The following is a 26,177-nucleotide window of genomic DNA, read 5'->3' as shown; positions in this document are numbered from 1 at the left end:
AAAAAAAAACCTACTGCCCAATCTCATTTCCTCAAACGGGTCGATGGCCAAATTGACTGGGAATCCGTCCATCGTAGAATATATAACATGTGTATCGATCCTTACACGAGATGTTTTCAATATAAAATCCTTAACAATTGCCTTTATTTAAACAGGGAACTATTCCGCTTCAAGATCATCGAATGGCCAAATTGACTGGGAATCCGTCTATCGTAGAATATATAACATGTGTATCGATCCTTACACCAGATGTTTTCAATATAAAAACCTTAACAATTGCCTTTATTTAAACAGGGACCTATTCCGCTTCAAGATCATCGAATCTCCTATTTGTTCTTTCTGTTCTATATATTCAGAAACAATCGATCACCTTTTTGTCCATTGTGAATCTGGACTAGATCTGCCGGAATTGTTTTGCCAGAATTGAATATCTCAAATATTATATTAGGTATAGACTCTGAAAAAAAAACAGCGCTATAATTAACCTTATTCTTACAGTGTTCAAACTTTTAATATATAAGTCTAGATCTGGTGGCCAAATGCCAAGTGTACAACGTTTCATAAATGAACTCAGCTTTTATGAAAAAATAGAAAGGAATATTGCCAGGAAACGAGACAAGCTTGCGTGTCATTTTAAGAAATGGTCTAATCTAGTATCTATTTTGTGAGATATTTAAACCCCTTATCTTTCCTTTATAAAAGCTTCCTGTGTAAGTAGCGTAGAGACCACTCTTTGTTGTTTGTTTTGTATGGGACAAACTTGTAATGTAGTTTATGTAGATTAGGTTAATTTGATATTAGTTATCGTAATTGTAATCGAATGTAATATTATGTAATTCAGTTGAATGTGAATTATTTATTTATTTATCTATTTATTTATTTTTGTATTGTATAACTTAATTTTTTTTTATGTTGTTTGTAATTTATAATTGTGCAATCAATCAATAAAAAAAAATTAAAAAAAAAGAAAAGAAATGATTTTAAGATTTTTATTCTCGCTTATACAAAGACATTGTACCTTTTTATAGAGCTTTTTTTAATTCTTAATCCTTTTTATCGGTGCTTTTATTTTTAATGATTGCGTGAAATAAAGTTATTGTTATCGTTATTATTAAATACTAATAACAAAAATAATAAATAAGGGAATCTAACTCGTTATGGCGGTTTTCAGTGAAGACCTCATAAATAATTAGTAAAATACAAAAACACTAAATACAAATGGATAAAACGTAAATAAAATGTTCCTTATATTGAAAAGAGTGAAAAACGTGAAATGGAAAGTTTTCAGTTAAGGTCTCAGTGGAAAACTTTTCCACCATAACGTCCAGTGAAGTAACATAAAAACTATGCTCCGTTTAAAACGGTATTAACCAGTCTAGGAGACAACAAACATGGAGAGTATTAAGGATACTCCAAATCTTCGATGTCTCGTCTTGTTGGAACACCTTGAGAATTGAAAATTAGCACCGATGAAAGCAATACGGTTAGAGTAAAGATTTGGTTGTCATCGAGACCTTCGCCCATTGCGGAGTCAATTCCTTCAGTGTCCAGTAGTACAACTGAAAAAGTTTGGCCACTGGAATCCTGTCGGAGAAATAATAAATACACGCAGTTTAGAAGTCCATACTTCACACACAGCATCATTTGATAGTTAACTGCAGTCGAAATCTGGTAGACAGTTATGATACCACGAAAAAAATAAAGGAATGATCGTTTCAACTAGACCAAATAAGTAATTCTCTATGCTTGCTTACAGTTTAACCCAAAGTTGTATTTTCAAAGATATTTTCAAATCAAGTAGTTTGCAGCAATGCTAAACAATTGATTTAGATCTTACTAACCTAGAAATTTCGTTAAAGGTGGCTGGAAACGGTGTCCAGCATTTTCAAGCACCTCTACTTGAAAGGATCAATGCTACCACTCTTTATCAGTTGACGCTACAACAACAGTATCAATTGAAAGCTCTATCATTGATTTATAAAAAAGTTCAAGTTTCATCGTCTTGATATACAAAAGTTACAGTAATTTACATTACCTTTTAGTGGTTATGTTTATTTCAAAATCAGGCTAGAAGGCCCCAATTTTAACAATCGAACGGTTCTTAGTACAATAAAGATACGACCTTTTGCAATTCAAAGTTTAAAAAATTTACAAGAGGGATTCAGGGCTTACTTGAATTTGCAAACATTTAAGGTGCACCTGAATCCGTTCCGGATTTTATTCAAATGTTGCAAAATGCTGTATTTTAAGACCTTTTTTGCAATTTAATTTGGTAATTTAAACTGAGGTGCCACCGACCTCGTTCTGAAGTTACCAGAATACATCTCCAACAGGCTGGATAAAATTGTTGCTGTGTTAACCTGATGTCATGAACATGATCATAACTTGTTCATTAATAATACGGCATGCGTTTGATCTTATTATTGCAGTATTGAGTATTATAAAATGCTCCAGTTATTGCCAGCGCTATGATTGGTCAATTTGAGTTCATTATAACTCCATAAAGCAGTCTGCCCACGTCACGCGCGTGCATTATAACTCAACTTTTTATTTTTTTTTTCTAAAATTTTTTTTTGTTAATATTTTGTATAAAAAAAATTCTCTTGGAAATCTTTTTTTTTAGCCACTCGGCCTACGGCCTCGTCGGCTAAGTATCAGGAGATATTCCGCGCGATTTCGCAGGATAATTGTTAAATATGCACGCAAGATACGTCATGGATTTTTTTGCCAAGGAAAAAAAATTGAGAGCCACCCAGTCCGCCATTATGACTGAACGGTTTCCACGGTTTGAACTCGGGTTCGAATTCCTGAATACCGACAAAAGTGACAGTGTTAAAGAGTCTCATAGTGAGGCACCTGTTGAAAAAAAGAAACGGTTTGCAGAACTAACTGAAGCGGAAAGAAACCGGCTTTTGATGAAAACCAAGCCGAAAGCTACGAAGAGCACGACAAATTGGGCTGTTAACGTTTTTAAAGGTAAGGAAACTCACAATAAATATAAGTTAAAGTGAACACGGACTGCAATATACATCCCAAACACTAAAACGTAAAATCGGTTTAAGATAAAGAAATGAAAAATGACGAACAAAAGCATATTACGGTGTTCCGTAAGAGAGTTTACACTTAAGCTTATTTACATTATTGTCGACAGAAAAGCAACATTGCACTCGTTTATTCAATTAAATACATGTTTTCTGGCAGCTGTTGTGTATATCATTTCACAGTATCTTTTCGAAATACAAATTAGTTAAAGATCGAGTTAAAACTATCTTTTTTTTCTAAGAATGGAGTGCACAAAAAGTCCATGTGCTGCCAAAACTAGAGGAGATGAACGACGAACAACTTGACAACAGCTTGGCACAATTGTATACAGAAGCACGAAGCAAAAAAGGAGAAGAGTACAGTAAATCGTCTCTAATTTCGTCCAGAAATGCAAGAGAGAGGCATTTGAACAACCAACCTTACAAGAGAAGTTTGAAGCTGAATTCGGCTGCATTTTCAAGTTCCAACCGTATGCTGAACGCCAAAATTAAGAGCCTGAAACTGCAAGGGAAGAAAATGTGCAGCACAAAGAAGCCATCCCTATTGACGAATTGAAGAAATTATAAGCTGGTCCTGTTTTGCGCCTTACAAATCCATGGTCTTTGCTGAGAAACGTGTGGTTTCATGTTGTCCTGTACTGGTGTAGGAGAGGTCGAGAGGGGCAGAGAAGTTTGAAGCCGACGAGTTTTGAATTTGCAGTGGATGAGCAAGGCAGGCGCTATGTCACTATGACTAACGATGAGACCAGCAAAAACCACCCTGGTGGACTACAAGACGATTCCAGCTTCGAGAAGACGGCTCGTATGTACGAAACAGAGAGTGAGACCGACGGCTATCGAGCGCTTAGCTTGTACATCTCCAAGCTAAATCTGAAATGCGAAGCTCTTTTTCAGCAACCTCGGCGCGACTGGAAGGAATCCGCCATCACACACGACCTCTGGTATGAAAACCGTCCGTTTGGTGTCAACCCCCTCGGAAACATGATAAAAGAAATAAGTACAGCGGCCAAGCTTTCCAAAGTTTACACAAACCACTGTGTTTGGACGACAGCGATAACCTTGTGGTCAAAGGCCGGTTTTTCGGATCGCCACATATGCCACATTTCGGGCCACAGAAACCCGAACAGTCTCCAGCATTATAATTCCCGCCCGTCGTCTACCCAGCTTAGAAAATGCAGTGATGTTTTGTCCAGTGATTTACAAGACGGCGACCAGAAGTCTTCACAGAGTGATAATCCTGTTAGTGAGCTCCAAACAGCAGTGCCAGGCACAGTGGTCGAAACACACAACCGATCGTCCACCACGGTGATTCACAGCGAAATGGTTGGCGGCATGTTTAATTCTTGCACCGTCGGTTCGTTTCAAATTAATTTTTATCCGCCTGAACGCAAAAATAAGTAAATCAGGGAGCTGCTTCAGGGTTCTCAAGATTCTTTAAGCTTTAATAACTTCTTCAGAATCGTTTTTGACGTTTGTTTCTGACCACAGAAGGAACCGTTTTGCTTTTCATTCAGCATTTAAGCCAATAGAAAAAAAGCACGTACATGTAAGGAAAAAACTGATGTCGATTAATTAAAATTCGAAATTGTTTTCTCGTTTAAATGTCGTTATTGAAGTGTGGCTGTTTACATTTCATAAAAGAAATAAAAAAACTTGCTCCTCGTGCATTGTTGAGTTATATAAGCACGCGGGAATTTTTAAGAACACGAGGGAAGTGCATAGAGAAGCACGAGGCGCGTTTTTTATTTCTTTAGTAAAAAGTTGTTGTCCATCATCTCCGTTTAAGTTCTGGAAACTGTTACCAGCTTCTGTAAAAGACGTATATTTAAAGGTGGTTGGGTTTGACTAAACATGTTTACAATCGTTTCAAAACAATCGGATGATTACAATCTCCCTTCTCTTACTTACTTTCCCTTTCTGTGCTTGTCATCCAAGCTATAGCTACCCTACATGCCATTTCCAGTATCAAAATAAATCTTAATTTTGCATCGCTTAACCCTCGCTTGTACAAGGGGCTGTTAATTCATCCCTTGCAAAAATTTTAATATGTCTACCATGTGTTCATGATTTTTGACGTTGCGATGGCAAAGTTACAATTACAAGGCAAAAATTGTCATATTTAGCATTTTTCTTTAAACCTTATCTGGATAAAACAATTTTTCGATGATCTTTCTATTTTCTATTTTCGTTTAGGTCATTTCAAGAACTGCATACGATCAAGCTCGGACCCCATTACCTTATGTTTTTCAGGCAAAATCCACATCCAGATACCCACTGTCTCAGGTAGCATTTCATGTCCAAGAGGAAAAACGGGTGGTTGGTCAAAAGCTCTACTTAATACGTAAGACTTTCCTTTCCGGTATGTACCAGCAACAGACACTACACACACTGGGCCTACAAGAGCACAAAAATGACGAATTTACTTAATTCATCTAGCTAGACCTTGTTTGCTCTGGATAGCGCTAAAACCAAATCTAGCAGTTGTTAACTGTGGTATAGCGAGTCTTTATAATCCATTTGTTTGTTCTCTATTTGCTATTTGCAAATGCATTAATCGATGCCAAACCCCTTGAAGCTACCTTCTCGCACCATTCACTTGGCACGATATCCAGAATCATCTGTAGAGTCCCATTATAAGATAGGGTGATGTATCATAAAAGTAACTGGCATACTCGTACTGAGTAACGAAAAAACCTGACGATTTATTTCCCATCTTTCATATCATATTTCGCCTGTTCTTGAATAACCCATTACATTTTGTCATAGATATGTGATATTTCTTTAACTGGTAATGGAACTGCAAAGTTTTGATCGCGTCAATTTTTGGCCACAGCCCACATAATATAGCTGGGTTCCCGCGCACAGTAGCCAAGAAAATAACTAGCTTTTTGCAATTCTTCTTCTATTAAGGCTATGCCGTTTCTTCTGAGCACCCCAAAGCGTTTCACAAAAGCTACCATGGGGGATCGATCCTTCCTGGCGGCAGCGCCACGGCTTTGGAACCGTCTTCCCATAAGCATTAGATCTGCCTGCACTAAAAGTGATTTTAAACAGAAACTTAAGGCATTTTTATTTAGCAAGGCATTTAGTAAGGCATTTTAAGATAAATAGTGTAGGTTTCGTTTTTAATTTTCTAAAGATTGTAAATAGGTTCTTATTTTTGTATCTATTGTAATGTTTGTAATGCGCATTTGATTATTTTATAGAAAATGCGTAATATAAATATTACATTATTACGTCGTCGTCAAAAATCAATGTTCAGTGACTATTATCGGAGCATGCAGAAATGAAATTATTATTTACCATTGATCTTTCGTAGTTCTTGTAGTGCTTCCTGAACTACATACAGAGAAGAACGCTCTTCTCCCTTTTTGGTGCATGCCCTTTTCTTCGAATCCCATTCGTAGTTATTTGGAAGACAAAGTGGAATAGCCATTTCTCCTTCAGAACTGGTAGCCATATTTCCTGTGAAAACATAATTTACAATTTCATTTATCTCCCTCTCCTTCTCCATCCTTCTCTTCCTTCATGCCCCCTCATTTTACCCTTCCTCTCTTTAGAACGTTTCAAAATGCAGTGTTCTTATGTTCACCACAATTTTGCAGATGCTAAGTCCCATCGACAACAATCCCTCCCGAAAAAAAGCACACGAACAAGCATTTTTGGTGCGCTTATTGTGTAGCTTTTTAAATTTATAATTATACATGTTTTCATTAAAAAAATGATTAGATTTTAAGATTTTTAGATTTCTAATTTTTTCTAATTTCTAATTTTTTGATTTTTATTAATTGATTGTAAATACAAACGAATTAACCTGCACAAATTGTTATCTAAGCTTCATCTTTCCTTTTGTTTTGTTATCTATTTTTTTTTTCTTATTTGTGGGCTTCCTGTAAAGTTGCTTTTAGCTAAGTGCGGTTCCACGTTAAAAAAAGTTCTATATATGTTTCTTCTATCTATTTTAATGTGAGTGAGTGAGTGAGAACTTTATTAAAGTGTCAAAACCTTATAGCCTGGGAAAATACACCATACTTATTAGGGGACACTGCTAAAAACTAAATCCCACACTAATACTGATATCAATACAATAAAAATATATATAAGTGATATAAAAATGTTATTATAATCTATGATAAGAAAAAAAAAGGAAGAAAATAATCCTAGGGTATTACAGTACACGACCTTTCCGTGGTGGGACCGAAGTACAAACTTGCAAATTGTTCGCCTTAATCTGACTTAAAGACCTCAAACATATTTATCATTCTTTTTCAGTTATGAAATATTCTGAAATTATGAAACGATATAATCGCAAACAACAAGTAAAAGATGGAGCGGACGGAACCCAAAGTTGAACTGACAACAATTTCTACCGGAAACTCTTATTGTGGTCAAAACAAGATCACATCTCAATTGTCTTTTGACTCTTACAGACTATAGTTATTGTTCATAATGTAGCATCGAAGTAATGCAAGGCTAATGATTAAAGCTCTTATTCTTTGATTTTTAATACAACACACTGTAGACGAAAAGGGAATTCATTTGCACGAAAAAAGGATAATCATTTATTCATCGAAATGCAATAGCGCAGACTGCACTTCTGAGAAATGGATTTTTTATATACATGTCGTTTCTTGGAATGCAAAACTTTGAAGCTTTCTCAGTTTATCAGACGCATTGTTGCAGGTTTTTTCCTAGTAAACAAATATAAATTAGATACTACGTAGATCTTTGGTTTGTAAATTTTGAACACGACAACTGTTCCATCTAGCTCGATCTTGTCTTACATCTACTGATAGATATCTCTCAAAATATTATTGAAGCTACAAAATGTCGAACAGATGATTCATTCACGCGACTGTATTCCGTTTCTCAGCTTGAAGCTGCTTCCTCTCAAAGCTTGCTCGCCGTAGAAACGTACAGTACTTTAGCTATCTTCACAGTCCATTATTAACTTAACGGGAAATAAACAGCACGAAAGAATATGCGATTTAGTAATCAGTCAGTGATTAAATCGTTTCTTGGTTGCATTCTGGTCGTGGACACTATCACGTACGGCATCTCAGTGACAATTTTGTTTAGGATCGGATTTGGTAAAAACGCCTGTTAAATGCCAAACGGTGCAAACAGATTAATTTATAAGCACGCACGGGTAACAACTACAAGATTTTCTTCGCTTTTTATTACGAAATTTTTTTAACCTTATAGATCAGTAGACACTCTAATTAATAAGCTTACCTTAAACAGAACTATCGCGTCAGCCTGTTGCACCTTAGTGTAAGTAGCGTGCTGTAGGTACATCATCCGTTGTGATTTTTCAACTGAAGACGCGGCAGCGCCCTGAATTTCTTCGATTTGTTTACTAAACTAAACTTATCTAAATACCACCAATCAGATCTCAACAGACATGTCACGTGCACGATGTATTGACGTCAGCTTTCCCGACTGTTTGTTTTCTTGTTGACATTATTGATTTACGGCATAACATTGTCGAGCAGTTACCTACTTCCCTCCCCCCCCCCCCCCCCAACCAACCCCCAAGGAGGGGCACAGGCGAGAAGGGTTACCCAAAGGATAATTACATATTGTCACGTTGAAAGACATGCATTTTAATGTCCGTCGTTAATTAAGGTGGCTGGTATTGGTTTTTTGCACTTTCAACCTCCTATACTTTGACGGCTCAGTACAACAAATTGTTATTAGTAACTGCTACAATAATGGTATCAAGTAAATGTCAAATGATTGGTGAATACCTTTTTTTGTTATTTTATTGACGTCACTGGTTACCATAGAAACATTATGACTTGTTAAAAACAGCACGTCAACAAAGTCCTTGAAGAGGACTGTGATGCCGATTCTAATTGTTTTCTTCGTTCTCTCTTGAGTGGAATATGAAACGAGGTTAAGGTCATGCCTGTGGGCTGCGAAAGGGGGATTTTCGGATTAAAATACTTTCACGAAATGCAAAAAAAAGCGAGGAAATGTCATCTACAACACCGGTACCGAACTTGAAATAGGCTGCTGTTGCTCCATGTGCTTCGTCTACCGAAAACAGCCTTCAAGTCGCTGCGTCAGTTGGAGTTCTGATGCTAACTTACAATAGAACATCCAAAGGTCTTTTTAAAGAACTCATGTAGACCTAGACAAATACTCGTACAAAACATGTTGACACAGTGAAGACATTTCGCAGAAATAATCTCACTGAGGGCCCAAGCAAAGGAAAACCATGCGCTACTCTAATAAAGGTCTAACGCACGGCGTCGCCACTTTCAAACGAGAACTCAGAAACAGCTAAAGAAATTAGGGCTGAATGTACAGTCTGATTGAGTAGCAGAAAATTCGAATCCACTGAAAACCGATGTGACAATCGAGTGTCGATCGCTGATATCGGTTACACTCGAGCGCGGGTGCCTTGGATACACATGATCCAAGAACTCCAGGAAATTTAACAGACATTTTTGAAAATTCCCGTTGCTACCACCAAAATTTTTAGTTAAACCGATTCAAGCCGCCTGCAGAAGCTCCTTATTTCCTTTCTATGCCGAAAAAGCTAGCCACTCTTTTTATATTTGCAAAACCGCAGGCTAAATGTACCTTAAAATCGAATTTAACATGTACACATTCCTATGTGATTTCGGAAAATCCAAAAGCCCAATTATTCATCTTTCAAATTAAAAGACCTCCTTTTATTCTGATATCTAATCGTTAAAGCTTCTGAATGATCATATCCCAGGAACTTTATCGCTAAGTAATTGGAGAGCAGACAGGACAGACAGGATTCTAGGAAATGGCGGTCCCTTTCTCAGAAATATAGCACCAGCTGTCTAGAATACACAGATCATAAACTTCAGAAAAGGACATGTCCGGTAATTCTCATAAGAAAACGACAAGTCGTGTTCAACTTCGGTTTACTGGCAAAGGAATAAAGATTAAATATTGTTTTTTGTTTCCATTTTGCAGTCTGCATGACTAACCAAGAAAAAAAAATTGCTGACGCTATATAATTCAGTATGTTACGTTGCCGTGGCGAAATGTGACAGTCTGACATAGTTCTTTACGACATTTCGTAATTATTATTTTTTACTTTTTTCCAGCCAGATTTTCAGAACATGATTGTAGATATGACAGGCAACATCAATTTTCTTTCGAACGTCTCTGTACAATTATTTATCATTTGGGGAAAAATTTTGTTACGCTGCTCTTTGCTAATTAAGATTTTTTACGGAAATATTATGGGCTGCCATAATGAGATATATTTTTTCTGAAACGCCCATTTTGTACATTTGAAATGAGTTATTGTAGTTCACACTGCTGTTAATAATTATTGAGATATTAAATGAGCATGTGATGTTGTCAAGTTTTGCCTTTTTTGTGCCAGTTAGAAATTAATGATTCATCCAGAAATGTAACGCTTTTAACGCTAAATAACGCTCTTTAGAAATGTATGCTTTTTGAATTTGGTCTGCTTTGCTGTTTGGTCCACTTGTTTTTTAAACAAATACTCTACGGCGTCTATGTAGGAGAAATATAATCTTATTACAGTATTTTGGAAGATACCTATGCTACTCGTACGAAACTTTCACCATTTCAACCCGCCCATGTTTCATTGTCTTTCATGGAATCAAATGTTGCAACTTGTTAATTCTTGTTAAATTCATCGAATTTGGGTTTGATTCAACTGGAGTTTTCAATTAGGCTAATTTACACGCTACGATTTGTCGGATCCTTTATAAATACACTGAATTATTATTCAACAAATGCGCGCGCTGCCCATATATGGTCAAAATGTTAACGTTATCTGCCATCTGTAGATAACAGATATCCAGCGATATACGTAGGTTGCGAAGATTCGTCCGTATTCTTGTAAAGCGCTGCATAATTACAGTTTTTCTATTTGCAAAATGTGTTTCGTTGATAAGTTGTTGAATAATAAAACAAGTATCCTGCTCAATCTTGCGGAATATTGTCTGATTTTAGCCAACTCGGCCTACGGCCTCGTCGGCTAAGTATCAGGCGATATTCCGCGCGATCGCAGGATAATTGTTAAATATGCAGTGCTTGCACTACACTGTCTATATCGATTTGTTTCGCGATTTATCGTGGCCGACAAATCGTATGTGTAAAAAATCGCGCACTTGCACAATGCCTCACTTGACTACAACTACGAGAATTCTTTTCGCTTTTCTTTTATTATTTAAATTTTGAATTCCCAGTGGGGTTTGAAAAACAATTACTCTAATTAACAATTAGACTACGAGCCCGAGTTTTCTATGAGCGAATAGTCAACGAGGCGCAGCCGAGTTGACTATCGCTCATAGAAAACGAGGGCGAGTAGTCTAATTGTTTTTGTAGAAACTCTTAAAGGACTGCAGTCCAAAAACCTACAATTTTACGTACTTATAAGCAAAAAATGAGGAAAAAATAATCTTTAAATGAGCAACGAGGGCGCGATCGTTTTCTATCAGCGAATAGAAAACAGTTGGAGAACCAATCAGATTCGCGGATTTTCAATAGAACACGGCTGAGTTTCTACTAATTAGAATGATAAAAAAAGAGTGAAGAATTCTAATAGTTGTCGTCAATGACGCCATCATGCAAATCGCCTTTTCTTCAACACTAGCACAGAGTCTAAATCTCCGCGGCATTTTCACGTGTTATGAATCAGATTCTGAACCCAGGTGTATTTGTAGAATGTCAAGCCTTATTAATCGCTGTCCGACTGCCAGACATTCTTCAGCCTGTTCACACTACCGACAAAACGCCAAGAAGTTCACCCAAACACCGAAAGACAACTCGCGTTGATTAATGTTTTATATCACCAGTTTGAACAACTGATTGAATACCAACATAGCAGAGACATACAGCACTGAACATTACAACACAAACAAAACGTCATAAAGTCGGTGTGTAAGCAATTTAAGCAATTGCATTTTTTAGCTTATGCGCATCAGCAGACGTAGTGGGCTCTCAGCCAATGATAAGTAGGAGAAAATGTACTGAATGATAAAATAGAAAATGTCCAACAACTAATTCTTGAGAAATTTCTGAATATTTCAAGTGAATCTTCTTGAGAACAAGAACATGTTTAGGTAAGGTAAGGTAAGGTAATTTATTTAATGTGAAAAAACACAGGGAGTAGTTGCCCAGTCTCCCGAGCCAGAGGCTCATGATAAAAGTGTTTGACAATATTAAGTTATAAAAATAAATGAATACATGTTAAAAAAAGATTTAAAAACTATATATTAAAAAATACGATATTATTGTATTATTAAAATCTTAAAAATACTCGTTAAAAATACAATATTAAAAAACGATAAAATTACAAAATGTCCTGTAAAAGAATCATTAAAAACAAGAACTGCATTGGCAGCCACCAAAGTTTGTTGCATTTAGATGGTTAATAAAAGTTGGAACGTTTGGTGCATTTTTGACTGCCAGCGGTAGCTGATTCCAAATTCTAGAGATAACTTAAGAATATAAGGCGTGGAAGAATCTACTATTTATGAGCAGCTGACTGTGAAGATGGATCCTCGCTAAGAGGTACCACAGTGGAAATCGTATTGGAAGAAGAACAACCTGAGCCATACACGATCTGTAACCCTAAAAGATATCAGCAGCAAGCCCGTGATGCCATATGTCTGCAAATAATGTTATTTAAATCAGTGATCAAATATAAACAACCGAACGATTCGTGTCAATCATCAGTAGCGAGTTAGAGTGTTGAATATTAACAGTCAGGAAAGCAGCCAACTCAAAACAGTCGTTCACAGACTCTTTTTGCAATGTTCATGTTCTTAACACACTGAGTTTAAAAGAAACGTTAATATAAATTTCGAAAGGTCACACTTTGTCACTGATCCCGCCTTCCAAAAAAGACGCCTGTTTGCAAGTTATCGTTAGTTATCAGTTTTGAACTTCAGAGTTCGCGTGTTATTGAAAAGCACAGTAATTCAGGCAGTTACGTTGTAAACTCTTAACTGTTTTTATTTGACCCTATCACCCATCACTAATCCATTACTTTGTAACCTTATTCGCGTCGCTGTGTTTTCTTCTTTTTTTTTTTCATTAAGTCAATTAAGCCGACTTTTTCTGGTCAACATCAACATACGGTGTTTGTATAATAAACAAAATAATTCATAGTTGCTTGTAAATATGGAATTTTCTTCTCGTGTTTAACTCGATTTTTCACTTGTTCACTGCGCTCACTCGTGTAATATCGAGAGAAAACAAGAAGGAAAATTGAGTCCATCTCTATATGCTATCATTTAGTATTCTTTTTCTACAATTATTATTTTGTACTACAAATAATAATTTTCCTTTACAGGATTTTAAGTACTTATTAACTTACAACCTCTTGCTACGCAAACGATTATTTTGTTTGTAAAGGGAATTAAGCTTTGTGACGTTGTTACATCACAACACAATTTTCTTTGAAATTAAAAACTTTGTCAAGAACAGCACTTCCAAATTCCTTAACTTTGATAAAAGCCCTTTTTATGAAGCCCGGTTTCTTAACTTCCTCTAACTGTTTCTCAACGTCATGAAGCTTTTGTTGCATATCTTGCATCACACCCATTCTTGACTGTGCGGCTTTTCGATATTCCTCTGTTAAAGCTTTTTGCTGAGCCTCCATCTTCGTCTCCATCTCACGACGCAACTTCTCCTTTTCTTCTCTGTGCCTGGCCTCCATCCTATCAAGCAATTCTTGTCTTTCTCTCTCAGCTTGAGCCTTTTCCATCTGTTCATTGAGACGTCGTTTCTCTTCCTCTTGCTTATTCCTCTTGCTGGCCTCCATCCTATCAAGTACTTCTTGTCTTTCTCTCTCAGCTTGAGCCTTTTCCATCTGTTCATTGAGACGTCGTTTCTCTTCCTCTTGCTTAGCGACTAAATCCGACAGCTTTTCTATCATCTTTATGTTGTCTTCGTTGGCTTTTTGCATGGTCAAGAACTGATCTTTAAGTTCTTTGTTTTCTCGCATGAATTCCTTTCTTTCCTGCTGTGCTTGTTCCATATTTGCTTGCAACATGTTGTTCATCTGCTCTTTTTGAGCCTGCAGCTCACTGTCCATCTGCTCACGGAATTTCTCTCTCTCTTCATTTTGTTTTTCGCTTAACATTTCCATCTATTTTTAAGACAAAAAATATAACTGTAATACATTTTTCACTAATCGCGAAGGTCAAATAACTGCAACTATCTCTTCAGGCTTTGTATTGGTCATTAGCCTATATGGGTAAGCCGAGCCACTGGCCGCCTTAAAAAAAAATCGGATCTAGTGACTGGAGCGACAGCATAATGGAGGTGCTGAATCAAGTATAATTCAGATTTCAAAATTATTGATTCTTATATAAAAATTAATTAAGGAAAACAATAATAACTTTTGCATTGAATTGGGAGCTAGATATTTTTTTCGTTTTACCAAGTCAATTTTACAGCGCTAAGCGTCATACCGTTGCCACTAAAACAAACCAAAATTAAATGCAGATTCACCCGTAAACAATCAATATATTCTGTTCAAACTAATACGTATGCACCTTGCAGGTCTTTGCAATTTACCGGAAACCGGGTCGACGCGTGACATGCTACTGACGATGTAGTCTGGTGTAAATAGTCATATCATCGGAACCAAGCTGGGGCATGGCTTTTTTTGTGCTGGAAATATGTCTAATGGAAATGCGATTATTAAAGCCATAAGCCCGCCCGCACCCCTCGGAAGTTAGTTTTTGTTTCAGAAAGTTAATTAAATGTTTCTTGGAGTACATCGGACTATTTCTGCCGAATGCGTGTGAATAAAACAACTGGTCAAAGAACTTCCTTTTAATTCATGTTGTTTTTTAACTTTCTTGAAATAGTCAGTTACAATTGCTGGGTTTAGCTGTGCTGTGTACATTTTCTAATATTTCTTCGATATTTGATTTCATTCGCGTGACATCCCAAAAACGGTTGCGAAGTGATCGACAGTTATTTATTACGAGCCGATTCTTCTTTCAGTTTGAAACGGCCAGCCTGTGTATAGTTCAAGTCTTTTGAAAGCGTACTGGCGATTCCTTAAAAGTTCTATTACTGGTTCTATTTCTAGGTGACTTAAATCGTGCTATGCTCCCCGGGAAATGGTCCGGCTCTATTTGAGGAATGACCACGGAAAGCGTGACGAAGGATCAAGAAACCACGGCAAAAGCGAGGCCATAATTACTGTATAATTAATCCTTAGCCCTACACGATTGTTATTTACTTTTCATCAACGCCGTCTCTTCTGTCTTTAAAGTTGTCCTTCAAAGTGTATTTTCCTTAAAACAACGGGAACTATACAAAGAGTTTGAGGAGATTTTTTGGCGGTAAGCTTTCGGGGCTCGCAAAAAAGGCTCGGGCTCGCAGGCTCGCAAAATAGCCTTCCCCCCGCCGTCAGATCCATCGGTGGTTTGCAATTTAGCTTCGCTAAGTTCAGCTGGAAGGCTCAATTAAGTATTGTGGCATTTTAAAGACACGTGCCTCTATCCTATGATCTAAGATTTGTTTATCCATATTTGGACATATTTCAGACAGAACAGAAGTATGCACTTCCACTTATTGCTCTCGTAACAAAAAAAAATACCTCTCTTTTCACTGCGAGATTTTCTTGACGCAACTGTTCTTGCTGTGCCTGTTTGAAAAAAAAAAAAAAATCAGAGACTCAAAAGGCAGTGCAGAATGCAATACATGGCCAATGTATTGTATTGTATGGCCAATCAAATGACTTTATAATACTAACTGCCTTGAGAATAAGTCAAATGAGTTCACTTTTCAGTTTGGAACGCTGATTTATGTTTACTTGTTATATCGTTATAAGTCATACGATATTACTTATATCCTATATAACACTAATTCCAAATTGTGATTATACTTGTGAAGGTTGATAATCAAACAAAATCCTTCGGATGTACAACGCAGTAAAACTAAAAAATATTATTGTGCTTCACATATCAATGACAGTGGTGACAAAATTAATGACCCTTCAATAAACACATTTTGCACTCTTCGATGTTTCTATGGTATACAATGTATCTAACAGTAATATTATCTTACATTGTAAAACAAACATTTATTTTTAGTTTTGTAATGGCCGTAACAGGGGGTTTATTATTTCAACACTTTTAAATTTCAAGCTTGATAATGACATGATTTATTAAACACTGTATTAAACGTGATGTAAGCGATAAAGTGAAGTGACATGAGATGCAAACCGTGTACCTCAAGCTTCTGTCTCTCCTGCTCTTGATAAGCCTTAGCTGCTAACTCTTGGGTCAACATCTCATCATAGTCTTTCAGTTGCCTTAGCAGCCCCAGGTGTTGCTCTTGCTCTTTCATCAGTGTCTAAAATAGTTACAAAAGCTAGGTGTCAATCCTCTTAAACTTTTTCCATTCCAAGAAGGCTTCCTCATTGCACATTCCTAAAGATGCTACGTATAAGTTTAATACGGTAACGTGCTTTTGGGGCGGTTTATACTGAATGAAGGACATTTAAGGATGTTCACGCAGGTCTATAGGTGCGACGACGATTCTCCCGTACATGTTCTAAGAAATTGCTGTGTCCTTATAGAAGTCAAAAGTACACTAGTCACTATTTCATGAAAAAAGAGGACCCGCGTGTTTGTATGAGGCCTAATATATCTTTGTGCAATTGCCAACACGATGCCTACAACACATAAAATTTCACTCACAAAAATTAAACGAATTATAATACCGCCCCAATTTCCGGCTGAAAGCATCTGTAGGCCTTTGGGTAGCCAAGTATCTGTTGCATTTACAGCTAATTCGAGAAAGGTTGTCGGGAAAAAGAACAAAAGCGCACGCGACAAGACCGAAAGGTAGAATGGGTAGAAGTTGTGAGCTGCTGCACGTGCTGAATACTAATAAGATGACACAAGCGAATTTGCACGTTTTCTTTTCAGTTCAGACATATGGAAACAAGGTACTATTAGCAACGCTGAGTTTTAAAAGAATTTTCAAAACTCAAAGGTATGCAGCAGTAACAAAATCGTTACGTGCAAAAATACAAACTTTAGGCCAATATGCAAAATTGAAGTGATTAATTAACAATCAACCTGCGAAATCGCGCGGAAGATCGCCTGATACTTAGCCGACGAGGCCGTTGGCCGAGTTGGCTAAAATCAGACGATGTTCCGCAAGATTAAGCAGGATAATTGATTTATTATTCAACAAATTGTCAACGAAACACATCTTGCACATAGAAAAACTGTAATTATGCAGCGCTTTACAAGATTTCAGACAAATCTTCGCAACCTACGAATATCGCAGGATATCTGTTATGTACGAATGACAGATATCGTTAACATTTTCACCATATATGAGCAGCGCGCGAATATGCTGAATAATAACTCGAATTAGCTGTATTCGTGAAAACATATACATGCATTGCCTTTTTGACTTACTGGGTGAAACTCAAAAAACACTGCAGCAATGACATCTTTGGCACCGATTGCAGACTTGTGGTAATCGTCTTTAATCTGATTATATCTTCCAATGATGTCCTCAAAGGACAGTTTCGCTCCTTCTTTCCTCTGCAGTTGTTGGAGGACTGGGTCTAGATGTGTTTGTTTGAGCTGTATGAGGAGGTCGTTACAGAATTCTCTCGTTAACTTCGCATTCTTGATCTGCCACATGTTAAACTTCTCACCCAATGATTCCTAAATAACGCGGGAAAAGGTAGAAGCTGAGTAAAGTCAAATGCGTTGGACGCGTTAAAATTTAAATTTAAGGAAAGATATACATATTAAACAATAAAACGTTTCATCCACTGAAACGCGAATAAAATCGTTTTCTATGTTTCTCCCACAAATTAGTACTCGTCTGACCAAAATATTTGCTTGGACATATAGTTTTTGCACAGTCTCGAGTACTCGACAGTTGGAAGCGAGAGTGCATACTGTGACGTTTCCTTCAGTGATCGCAAAACAAGTACTGACCTCCCGAGATAAAGTAAATTTTGCAAGTGAAAATTTAAACTTTCGAACGTCTATTCATATCTGACCTTCAACTTTTTAAGGTACTTCTCCGTTGTTTTTGTGGAAATCCCTGCTGTTTCAGCCATAAAATGACCTTCGCTGCTCTCAAGTGCCATTCCGTGACTTATGCGTAACTGATCGTTTTCGCACGGCAGTTTACTTTTCAGTTGTGACGCCATCGTGACATCATAAGCATCCAGTGCATCTGTTATAGCAGCAGAACACTTGGTCTCAACAAACGTGTCCCAAGCGTTCTGAACATTAGGAATAATACCAGGGGTGTTGATGGCTTGAACGTACAGTTGAACCAGTGTTGCGAGACCTAACCATGATTAATTGAAGCTCGTAAAGTAGCTGAATAGTTAAAGTGTTTTCTAAGCTCTACAAGCGTCAATGAAAAATTTTGAGATCACAGCACGTTTTCTGACAGTATTGAAGAAAAACAGTTATTTCCAAAAAAGTACATATACCTTTTCTGGCAAATATTATTATGTGACTATTAAAATATATATTTCATTACTTGTTGAAATGAATTTATTAAATAATACATAGGATCGAGAACATAGATGTGTGTAAACTGAACTTAAAACATAAGTTGCACCAAATAAAAGTGTAATAAATAATAAAACCAAAAATAAATAAATAAACAACAAATAAATAAAAGAGAAAAGTGAAGAAAAGCAACAGTAAATAATAAATAATATTAAGTGCCGAGTGTTTTCATCAGCTGATGACTATCATGTTTTTCATTGCATGGAAAACCTTGTCACCGAGATAAAAGGAGAACTATTTTTGTAAAAAGTTAAGTACATAAAATGTTGTATATTTTATACCTGCGGCCTCAAATACAAATGTTTCTGGAAAAATAACATTCATGATCACCTAAGTAGAAAGACACTCGGCTTATGAAGCCGTTTTGGGTTTGCAGGTTCATGTACCTTAAAAATAAACTCTTATTAAATTACATTTTGTGAGCAACTGATTATGGTCAAATTACCAGAAATCCTTACGGCTCGTGCTAGTTACGTAAACTTTCAACGCTATTTTTCGTATTTGGTATGATAACCGTTGTAGGTGACAATATAATATAAAAAATATATATATTTTTCGCACCTTCTCCAGTAACAAGTTCTCCATCATTGAAGCTGTTTTTAGGAACCAAAATGTTCCTCAGCACAAGTTTAAACTTTTCTAAACCACGGAAGAATAAAGGGTTGATATCTCGTTTATTGTCGTTGATACTTTTCAACTTCTCGGGATCAACTGTAGGGGAAGGTAAAGTGAACGCTTCAAAACCAGGAAAGAAGCTTAGGATGCTTTCAGCTACTTTCTGGCCTTCTTGAGCCATAGCCGATGGATCGTGGACTTTAAAAACCTACAAAAAGTAAAACAGCAATATAATAGCATAGTGCAATGAAACAGTCTATCAATAGAATTCAAACATAAGAAGGCTTGCATAGTAAACTTTGGACATGTTGGACATTCTTTGCTTTATAGAAAAATCTTAACTATCGTTCATCTGTATTTTTGAATTCAAAGCTGTGGAATCACTGAACAGGTTCGATGCAATTCCGGCATCTCGCGGCAGTAGCGGGCCGTACGCTTTTCTAGTAGGGCCGTACGGCTTTTTATTATATAAACATCAATAAAATACCAGGAAATCTTTCGCGCGAAAAAATCATATCTTCACACATGAGAATAACATGTTATCTTCACATGTGAAGATATCGATTTCAAAACGTTGTCTGACAAGTTTGCACTGTTTCAATGCCGTGAATGAGCCAAAGCTATCTTCGGATCTTCCTCGGCAATCTTCGGCAATCTTCGGATATCTTCTGAAATTTTCGGAAAAGTTCGGACAATGTTCCGAAACATTCGTACGACCTACGGACAACACTTTGCAAATCTTCGGAAATCTTCGGAAAATCGTCAAAAACATCGTAATTAGTAGGTTTTAAACAATTATTGGATGAGGTTTTTGTGATATCCGGAATAATCAAGGTCGAGGTATGTGTTATCAGCCGAAGCCGAAGGCTGAGGGTGATAACACTTACCTAGACCTTGATTATTCCGAATATCACATAAACCGAATCTAATTTTTTCTGGAAAAGGAAGTAATGACAAACGATTTCAACCTGTTTCAAAACTTGTGCTAATTCCGGCTGGTCGTCCTACTAAATTGTGGAATAGTTCCTTCCCAATTTTTGTTAGTCATTTTGTGTTTTTCGAGACTTAACTGTCAAGCAATTTTTGAACTTTGGTCAAACTATTTCTCGGTTGAAGAAGTGAATCGACGAACTATGAATTTCCTTCGCCGCCAGATGCCTGAATAATCTGCTAGCAGATTATTCACTAATCTGTAGGTTGCGCGGGGTTGCGCGGATTCCCAGAATTAGGCTGTAGGCTCTTAGCCAATGAGAAGACAGCTAGTGACTACAATGTATAATAAATATAATAACGATTTGAACACTCGAAGATAAATTTCATATCTCCGCGCAACCATGTAATCAGTCCTCTATTTCCGGCCCTGCTAGAGCGAGGCGTACGGCCCTCATACGGGACTTTTTATCATATGGTTTTCCAAGGAAATTGCGCGCGGGTCCGTACGGGTCTGCATATGATAATTCTAACACTTGTTTATGATTGCGGGTGCAAGAATGGTTTTGAGATGTTATTTGGTTACGGGCCCTTATTTTTTTTTAATTCGTAAATGACGAATTAACTTTACCTTTTTTAAAAAGTATTCCTTAATGTTGCTGCAGTCTTGTGGAATAGCTTGTGTGACGTCCCTTAGCAACCATATGAAGTACGGAAAGGTTTTGTGGAAATATTCTGACTCACGGTACCCTTTCCTGGTCACATCTGTCGTTGTTGATCGCATCTCAATACGATGGGACAGTTTCACAATAAAACTACATTTGTTAAAGAAGTAAAGAGAAGACTAGGATTCTCAACAAAATCTATAGTTATGCCTACCGAATAAGTAAGGATATGGTTTTGGACGAGGAAGGCCAACATGTCGAAATATGGTCCCATGCCGAACGCGAAAAGAAAAGAAAAGTGATGTAGAAGATTGAATGTTTTTTCTTTGTTGTTATTTTCATTGTCATTGTTATATGTTTTACCAGAGTCAAGAAAAGCGCTTCATGAGTGGTTTTAAGGAACCAGTGTATCCTCTGTCGTATTACTTTTACAAGGTAAAGAAATGTATCAAAAATTCCAAAAGAATAAAGAACAAAGAAATATAATCCGTCTTAATTTTGTGAGGATACTCCAAACCCTCGAGATCCCGCCTTGTTGCAACACCTTGTGAATTGTAAATTAGAACTGACGCCAGCAAAACTGTTAATGTGAAGATTTGGTTATCATCTAGGCCTTCACCGGTCGCTGCATCAATTCCTTCAGAGTCCAGCAACACCACTGTGAATTCCTGTCCCCTAGAATCCTTGTCAAAAAATTGTAGCGTTGGTTAAAAAGGCTTTGTCACGGATTTTGACAGATCTTTGAACTGCCGAAATTTATATTTGTGTCGTAGGAAACCTAACAAAAATGGTCCGTTTTTGTTAAAAATTACTATATAAGAGCACTGAAACTGTTTACAAACGTCTTTGGCTTCGGATCGATGCTTGGATGAAAAATGATTGCCACTCGAAAAAATTGAGGCAAACTTGTTTCGCCTAAAGTTGTAACCTTAATTTGTGGATAGAAATCAAACTTCGGGTATAAATATCAGTTTTTTGAAGACGCGCGGAAACAACTTTTAAGTTAAAAGAAAACCCGATATTTATACACGAAGTTTGATTTCTATCTACAAACTATGGTTATATCTTCCCTTAAATGTTCAAAGATAATAATTTTCACGGGTTGAATTGCTATCACTAATTTCAGAACACTTTAGACCAAAAATTTAATTGCAATTCTATAGCTGTAACTTAAAAAATCTTAGTATTAAACCTTAAACTTTTCCGGTACAATCCATAACCAGATTCCCATGGTCTCAGGGTCCATGTGATGCCCAAGGGGAAAAACCTGTGGCTGATGAAAGGCTTCGCTTAGTACATACGACTTCCCCTTTCTGTACGGTCCGGCAATAGAAACCACGCATACGGGGCCTAGAAAATCAGAAAACAAAACACCGCCACTGTTAATCAATACATGTACACGAGCACTGAATACACTGGTTAAATACATGCACCTTATTCAATATATAACACGAGTAATAAGCAAAAATGTCCGTGCGTATTATATTTTCAAACGTCGAAAAAAGGAATTTATTCGGGGTTTATCAAACCTAAAGAAGGAAGCAAGTAAACATTTGGATCCTTTAGTCCGTCTATTTTGTTACTACGTTCTCCGTTCGTACTTTCGCCTCGTTCTACATTTTATTACCGGCTCATATCTTCCGCCTTCTCTTGAACTTATATTGTAAAATGGTGTAACAGCGGAATAGTCACATGCACTCACTCATCCTCTTTGCTCCTATCAGTGGAGCATAAGGCTGCAAACATTGAATTGTATTTGGAGATAAAAATACAACTTCTTTCATCATAGATTTGGAATGACCTGTCGATTTATTCTGATTTACAGGTAATACCTTTTATCTTCCTGAGTTTTTCAAGCGCTTCCTCCACCACATACAGTGAGCAGCGCTTCTCTCCTGTTTTGACATATTGGCCTGATCTTGAATCCCACTTGCAGTTGTTTGGAAGGCATAAAGGGGTTGCCATTTTTTCCCTAGTCTGTGAAGCCATGCTACCTTTTAAGGGTAAAACCGAAATCATTTTTATAAAGACAACATTAGCTCTAGGCAAGGCAGCAGAACTTGTGAAATGTTTACATCGTCTTAATTCTAATGCATCCGTGAAGTCCTTTTTAAAAGAAGTTTTGTTGACACAAACATATACATCAGACTAGACTTTGTCAATTTTAGTTTTTATGATGTCCCTTTTAATGCGACCCTCTGACCATTTTTACGTTGAATATTTTTTGACTTTAAACATAAGAATGAAGGCTTTCAAACTCATTAAACACGCTTATCCTAGATTAGCTAAAATCGACTCACAAACAGATGAGACTATGATCACACGATACCCATTACTTTATTAAATTACTTTATTAAGAGAGAAGCCACATCAGCTCTGTGCTCGCGCATTGGTGGGAGATGAGTGCTCTCACCACTGCGCCATCCCCACTCTCTGAAAAGTAAATCCAGTTAAGTACAATTATCACTTATGAAAGTCCAAACGAGAACACTGAACTACGCTATCTATAAATGTATCTATCGATTACGAACTACTTTATGTGTTACGTATTTAAACGACGTACAATTAATGAAAAAACATGATATAAGGGAATTTTGGAACATACTATTGCTTGTTTGTATCAAAACACGAGGATACCTAAACTTCGAGCCAGGATTCGAGCCAGGATCCGACCCGGAAGTCAAGTCAGGATCCGAGCTAGAATCCGAGCTAGGATAAGTTAGCTAGGGGCCTTGTAAGCCCCCGTCAGCTCCGAGGATAAATAAATTTTATTGATTGATATTGATTGATTGATTGATTGATTGATTCATTGATTGATTGATTCATTGATTGATTGATTGATTGATTGAAGTTAGCCTAACTAGTGCTCCGGTTAGCCTGAATAGCACTCCGGTTAGCCAAAATAGCGTTCGGTTAGCCTAACTAGCACTCCGGTTAGCCATAATAGCACTCCGGTTAGCCTATTCTAGCTTGGGTTGCTTGCGGTTAGCTTTATAACAGGGTTAGGATCTTTGCTCAGATCCTAGCTCGGATCCTAGCTCAGATCCTGGCTCGAATCTTGGCTCGGATCCTGCCTTTGTTATTAGTTATCTCTCGAAACACATGTAGTCGCAGTACCCCATGGCCAGTGCATAATATAGAATGCATAAATGTAATTTAACCAACCTCTGAAAGCTGAATGTGTACTAGGGGCTTGGCCTTTCGCGCCGACTCTTGCACGTTGAGGCTCGGATGTCGGCTTTGAAGAAGCTTCATTTCCTTGATATGTTTGAACTTTCTGCATTCGGAAATCATGCTTTTAAAAAAATTAAAAAATGGTTTTATTCAATTAGACAATTGTAGCTTTATCTGTTAGCAAGGATAGCCTTAAAAGAGCTATATCACGAACAGTGCATCATCAAATATTCGGCTAAAACTCTCCGACCCTTACAGGCAAAATCAGTCTCAAAGGCTCCAAATCTTTCAAACCATCGTTGTTTCTAACGATCACTTTGTTTTTTGTTACCTTTATCAGTGGTGTTTTTCTACCTTAGTACATCTAAGGTTTTGTAGCTCCTTTAAATATTGCGAGGTTTTTTTTAAATTTCCAGTTCTTAACTAAAGGAATTTAACAGAAAGTCACATCATAAAAATAGCTTTAATATACACACCGAAGCTCTTTGTTGTTTACTTAGTTATACTGGGTACTGTCTTAAATTGAAAACAATCAATATATTCTCAAAAACAATTACCATATCACTACGAGCAAGCTGCCCTGGAAGGAAAGACTGATCTTTATTATCGTGTGGGATTGCACTTGCTGCCTGATTCGTTTGTTGGCCATGGTCTAGTCGTGAAAGCTCCAGTGCCCTAGCTAACGCCTCTTCTTCATCTTCCATTTGATATTGTTGTCTCCAGGAATGCTAATAAGACACCAGATGACAGTATCAGGGCAAAAGTGAGAAGAACGAATGGACGGGTGGGTGTGGATGGACCGAGGGACAGACGGACGAATTGATGGAGGGAGTGAGGGTGGGACGGACGGACGGACGGACGGACGGACGGACGGACGGACGGACGGACGGACGGACGGACGGACGGACGGACGGATGGATGGATGGATGGATGGATGGATGGATGGATGGATGGATGGATGGATGGATGTAATGCATGTACGCTATACAGCCGTCATATGAAACAAACTCACATCCATTTTTCCAAATAAATCCCTGAAAATGATTGCTTCAGTTCAGCGTCTTAGATCTTCTTGTCCTGATTTAACGATTGCTGCAACAAATCGAACACCATAAAAAATACAGAACCACAAAATGAATCAGTTTAAACAAGATCATTATTCTACTCTTCTATCTATGAAAGTGGCGTCATATAGCTACAAACAAATCTCTTTCTTTCGCTGGATCCGTGTGGCACAGTAATCTTATATACAATCCAATTTTCATCCAAATTTATTTCACAAGAAAACAGCGTGAAGTCTTATTATAAGGCACACCATTAAATTATCCAAACGACTAAGTGATGATGTCAGGAGTAATCACCTGGAGCGAGTGGGCATATGATATATTCTGCTTGTCTTACTCTCCTCGTCGTATTTCTTGCGCCTTATTGCAGAATTAATAAAATAACAAAAACAGTACAGGGCTTCACATGCAAACACGACCATGACTATTGTTTAAGCATTTTACACTATTTCTCCTTCTACTCTTTACGAAGTGTCCACATACCACTGAGCCTGTGGGGTCAGTCAAATATGTTTACCATGCGCACCAGGAAACTAAAGAAATGATCTATGCATTTTGTTGTTTAAATATTTCAGAACGCAATTCAGAAAAATATTTTTTTATAGTACAGTCCAAATCTCAATGCGTACCCGTTAATCTTTCGGAACTCAAAACAGAACCTCGAACGTAAGGAAAATAATTATTTCATTACCCTGTCTGATGTTGTGTTAGAAACATTCACCAACTGAAAAATAATTCAGACCTCTCAAGTCTCACGATTTTGCCGTGAGACTCACAGTTTTCACTTCAATCTCACGATGAAACACAGAAATCTCACGATAAACAGAATCACAAGTCACTTGATCAGCACCTGCTTTTCAGGCACTTTTGTCCCTCAGTTGATCAATCGACCGGTTTTTACTAAAAAAAAATTCAGAATATTTAAGCAATCACAATGAAACTTAGAGGGTATATAGTATGTCCGAAAATCTACCTCTTGATATACGTCACGTGGGATGATGACGTCACATCACGTGACAATAACATCGTAATGTCAAAACAGCCGCCATCTTGGATCTGACATTTTGGATTTCAAAATTTTTCCAAAACGTCATTAAACCGCCAAAAATTACTGAAAAGTGCTCAAAAACAATAAAACGG

The 26,177-nt window shown here is 37.2% G+C and overlaps 3 protein-coding genes across 4 annotated transcripts in view; 1 reads left to right on the top strand and 2 right to left on the bottom strand.

Annotated features, from left to right (window-relative positions):
• Positions 1-26,177, top strand: part of LOC144650589 (uncharacterized) — a 124,289-nt gene that overhangs the window by 43,590 nt on the left and 54,522 nt on the right. The window lies entirely within an intron of this gene.
• LOC144650646 (guanylate-binding protein 4-like) lies at positions 1,294-8,384 on the bottom strand. Its single transcript, XM_078510375.1, has 4 exons — positions 8,277-8,384; positions 6,345-6,506; positions 5,278-5,435; positions 1,294-1,584 (listed from the first exon to the last, which is right to left on the bottom strand). The coding sequence occupies exons 2-4, from the start codon at positions 6,499-6,501 to the stop codon at positions 1,402-1,404; spliced, it is 498 nt and encodes a 165-aa protein (XP_078366501.1). The 5' UTR covers positions 6,502-6,506; positions 8,277-8,384; the 3' UTR covers positions 1,294-1,401.
• LOC144650574 (guanylate-binding protein 6-like) lies at positions 13,083-25,006 on the bottom strand. Of its 2 annotated transcripts, none has more exons than XM_078510272.1 (13): positions 24,986-25,006; positions 24,531-24,701; positions 23,965-24,094; positions 22,632-22,793; positions 21,992-22,149; positions 21,310-21,482; positions 20,766-20,949; positions 19,151-19,412; positions 18,064-18,359; positions 17,465-17,719; positions 16,263-16,385; positions 15,628-15,675; positions 13,083-14,160 (listed from the first exon to the last, which is right to left on the bottom strand). In XM_078510272.1, exons 1-13 carry the CDS (start codon positions 24,989-24,991, stop codon positions 13,447-13,449), a joined length of 2,682 nt encoding a protein of 893 aa, XP_078366398.1. In that variant the 5' UTR covers positions 24,992-25,006; the 3' UTR covers positions 13,083-13,446. The 2 variants fall into 2 exon arrangements, with proteins under 2 accessions (XP_078366398.1, XP_078366399.1); XM_078510273.1 differs by having other exon boundaries at positions 23,965-24,076.

The sequence above is a fragment of the Oculina patagonica genome, chromosome 4 (assembly GCF_052425735.1).
Source record: "Oculina patagonica isolate OP01 chromosome 4, crgOcupat, whole genome shotgun sequence".
NCBI classification, from domain to species: domain Eukaryota; kingdom Metazoa; phylum Cnidaria; class Anthozoa; order Scleractinia; family Oculinidae; genus Oculina; species Oculina patagonica.
The sequence above is the reverse complement of the archived record's forward strand: the minus strand, read 5'-3'. Positions and strand labels throughout refer to the sequence as shown.

What these genes read in the sequence shown, in the direction of transcription:
- LOC144650646 (XM_078510375.1), bottom strand. Translation starts at nt 6,501, where the DNA reads ATGGCTACCAGTTCTGAAGGAGAAATGGCTATTCCACTTTGTCTTCCA. An exon ending in AGAACTACGAAAGATCAATG is followed by an intron (nt 5,436 to 6,344) that starts GTAAATAATAAT and finishes GTGCTCTTGTAG; the next exon opens with GCCCAGTGTGTGTAGTGTCT. An exon ending in TTTTGCCTGAAAAACATAAG is followed by an intron (nt 1,585 to 5,277) that starts GTAATGGGGTCC and finishes TTTCTCCGACAG; the next exon opens with GATTCCAGTGGCCAAACTTT.
- LOC144650574 (XM_078510272.1), bottom strand. An exon ending in TACACATTCAGCTTTCAGAG is followed by an intron (nt 22,794 to 23,964) that starts GTTGGTTAAATT and finishes TACCCTTAAAAG; the next exon opens with GTAGCATGGCTTCACAGACT. An exon ending in AGTACCTTAAAAAGTTGAAG is followed by an intron (nt 17,720 to 18,063) that starts GTCAGATATGAA and finishes CGCGTTATTTAG; the next exon opens with GAATCATTGGGTGAGAAGTT.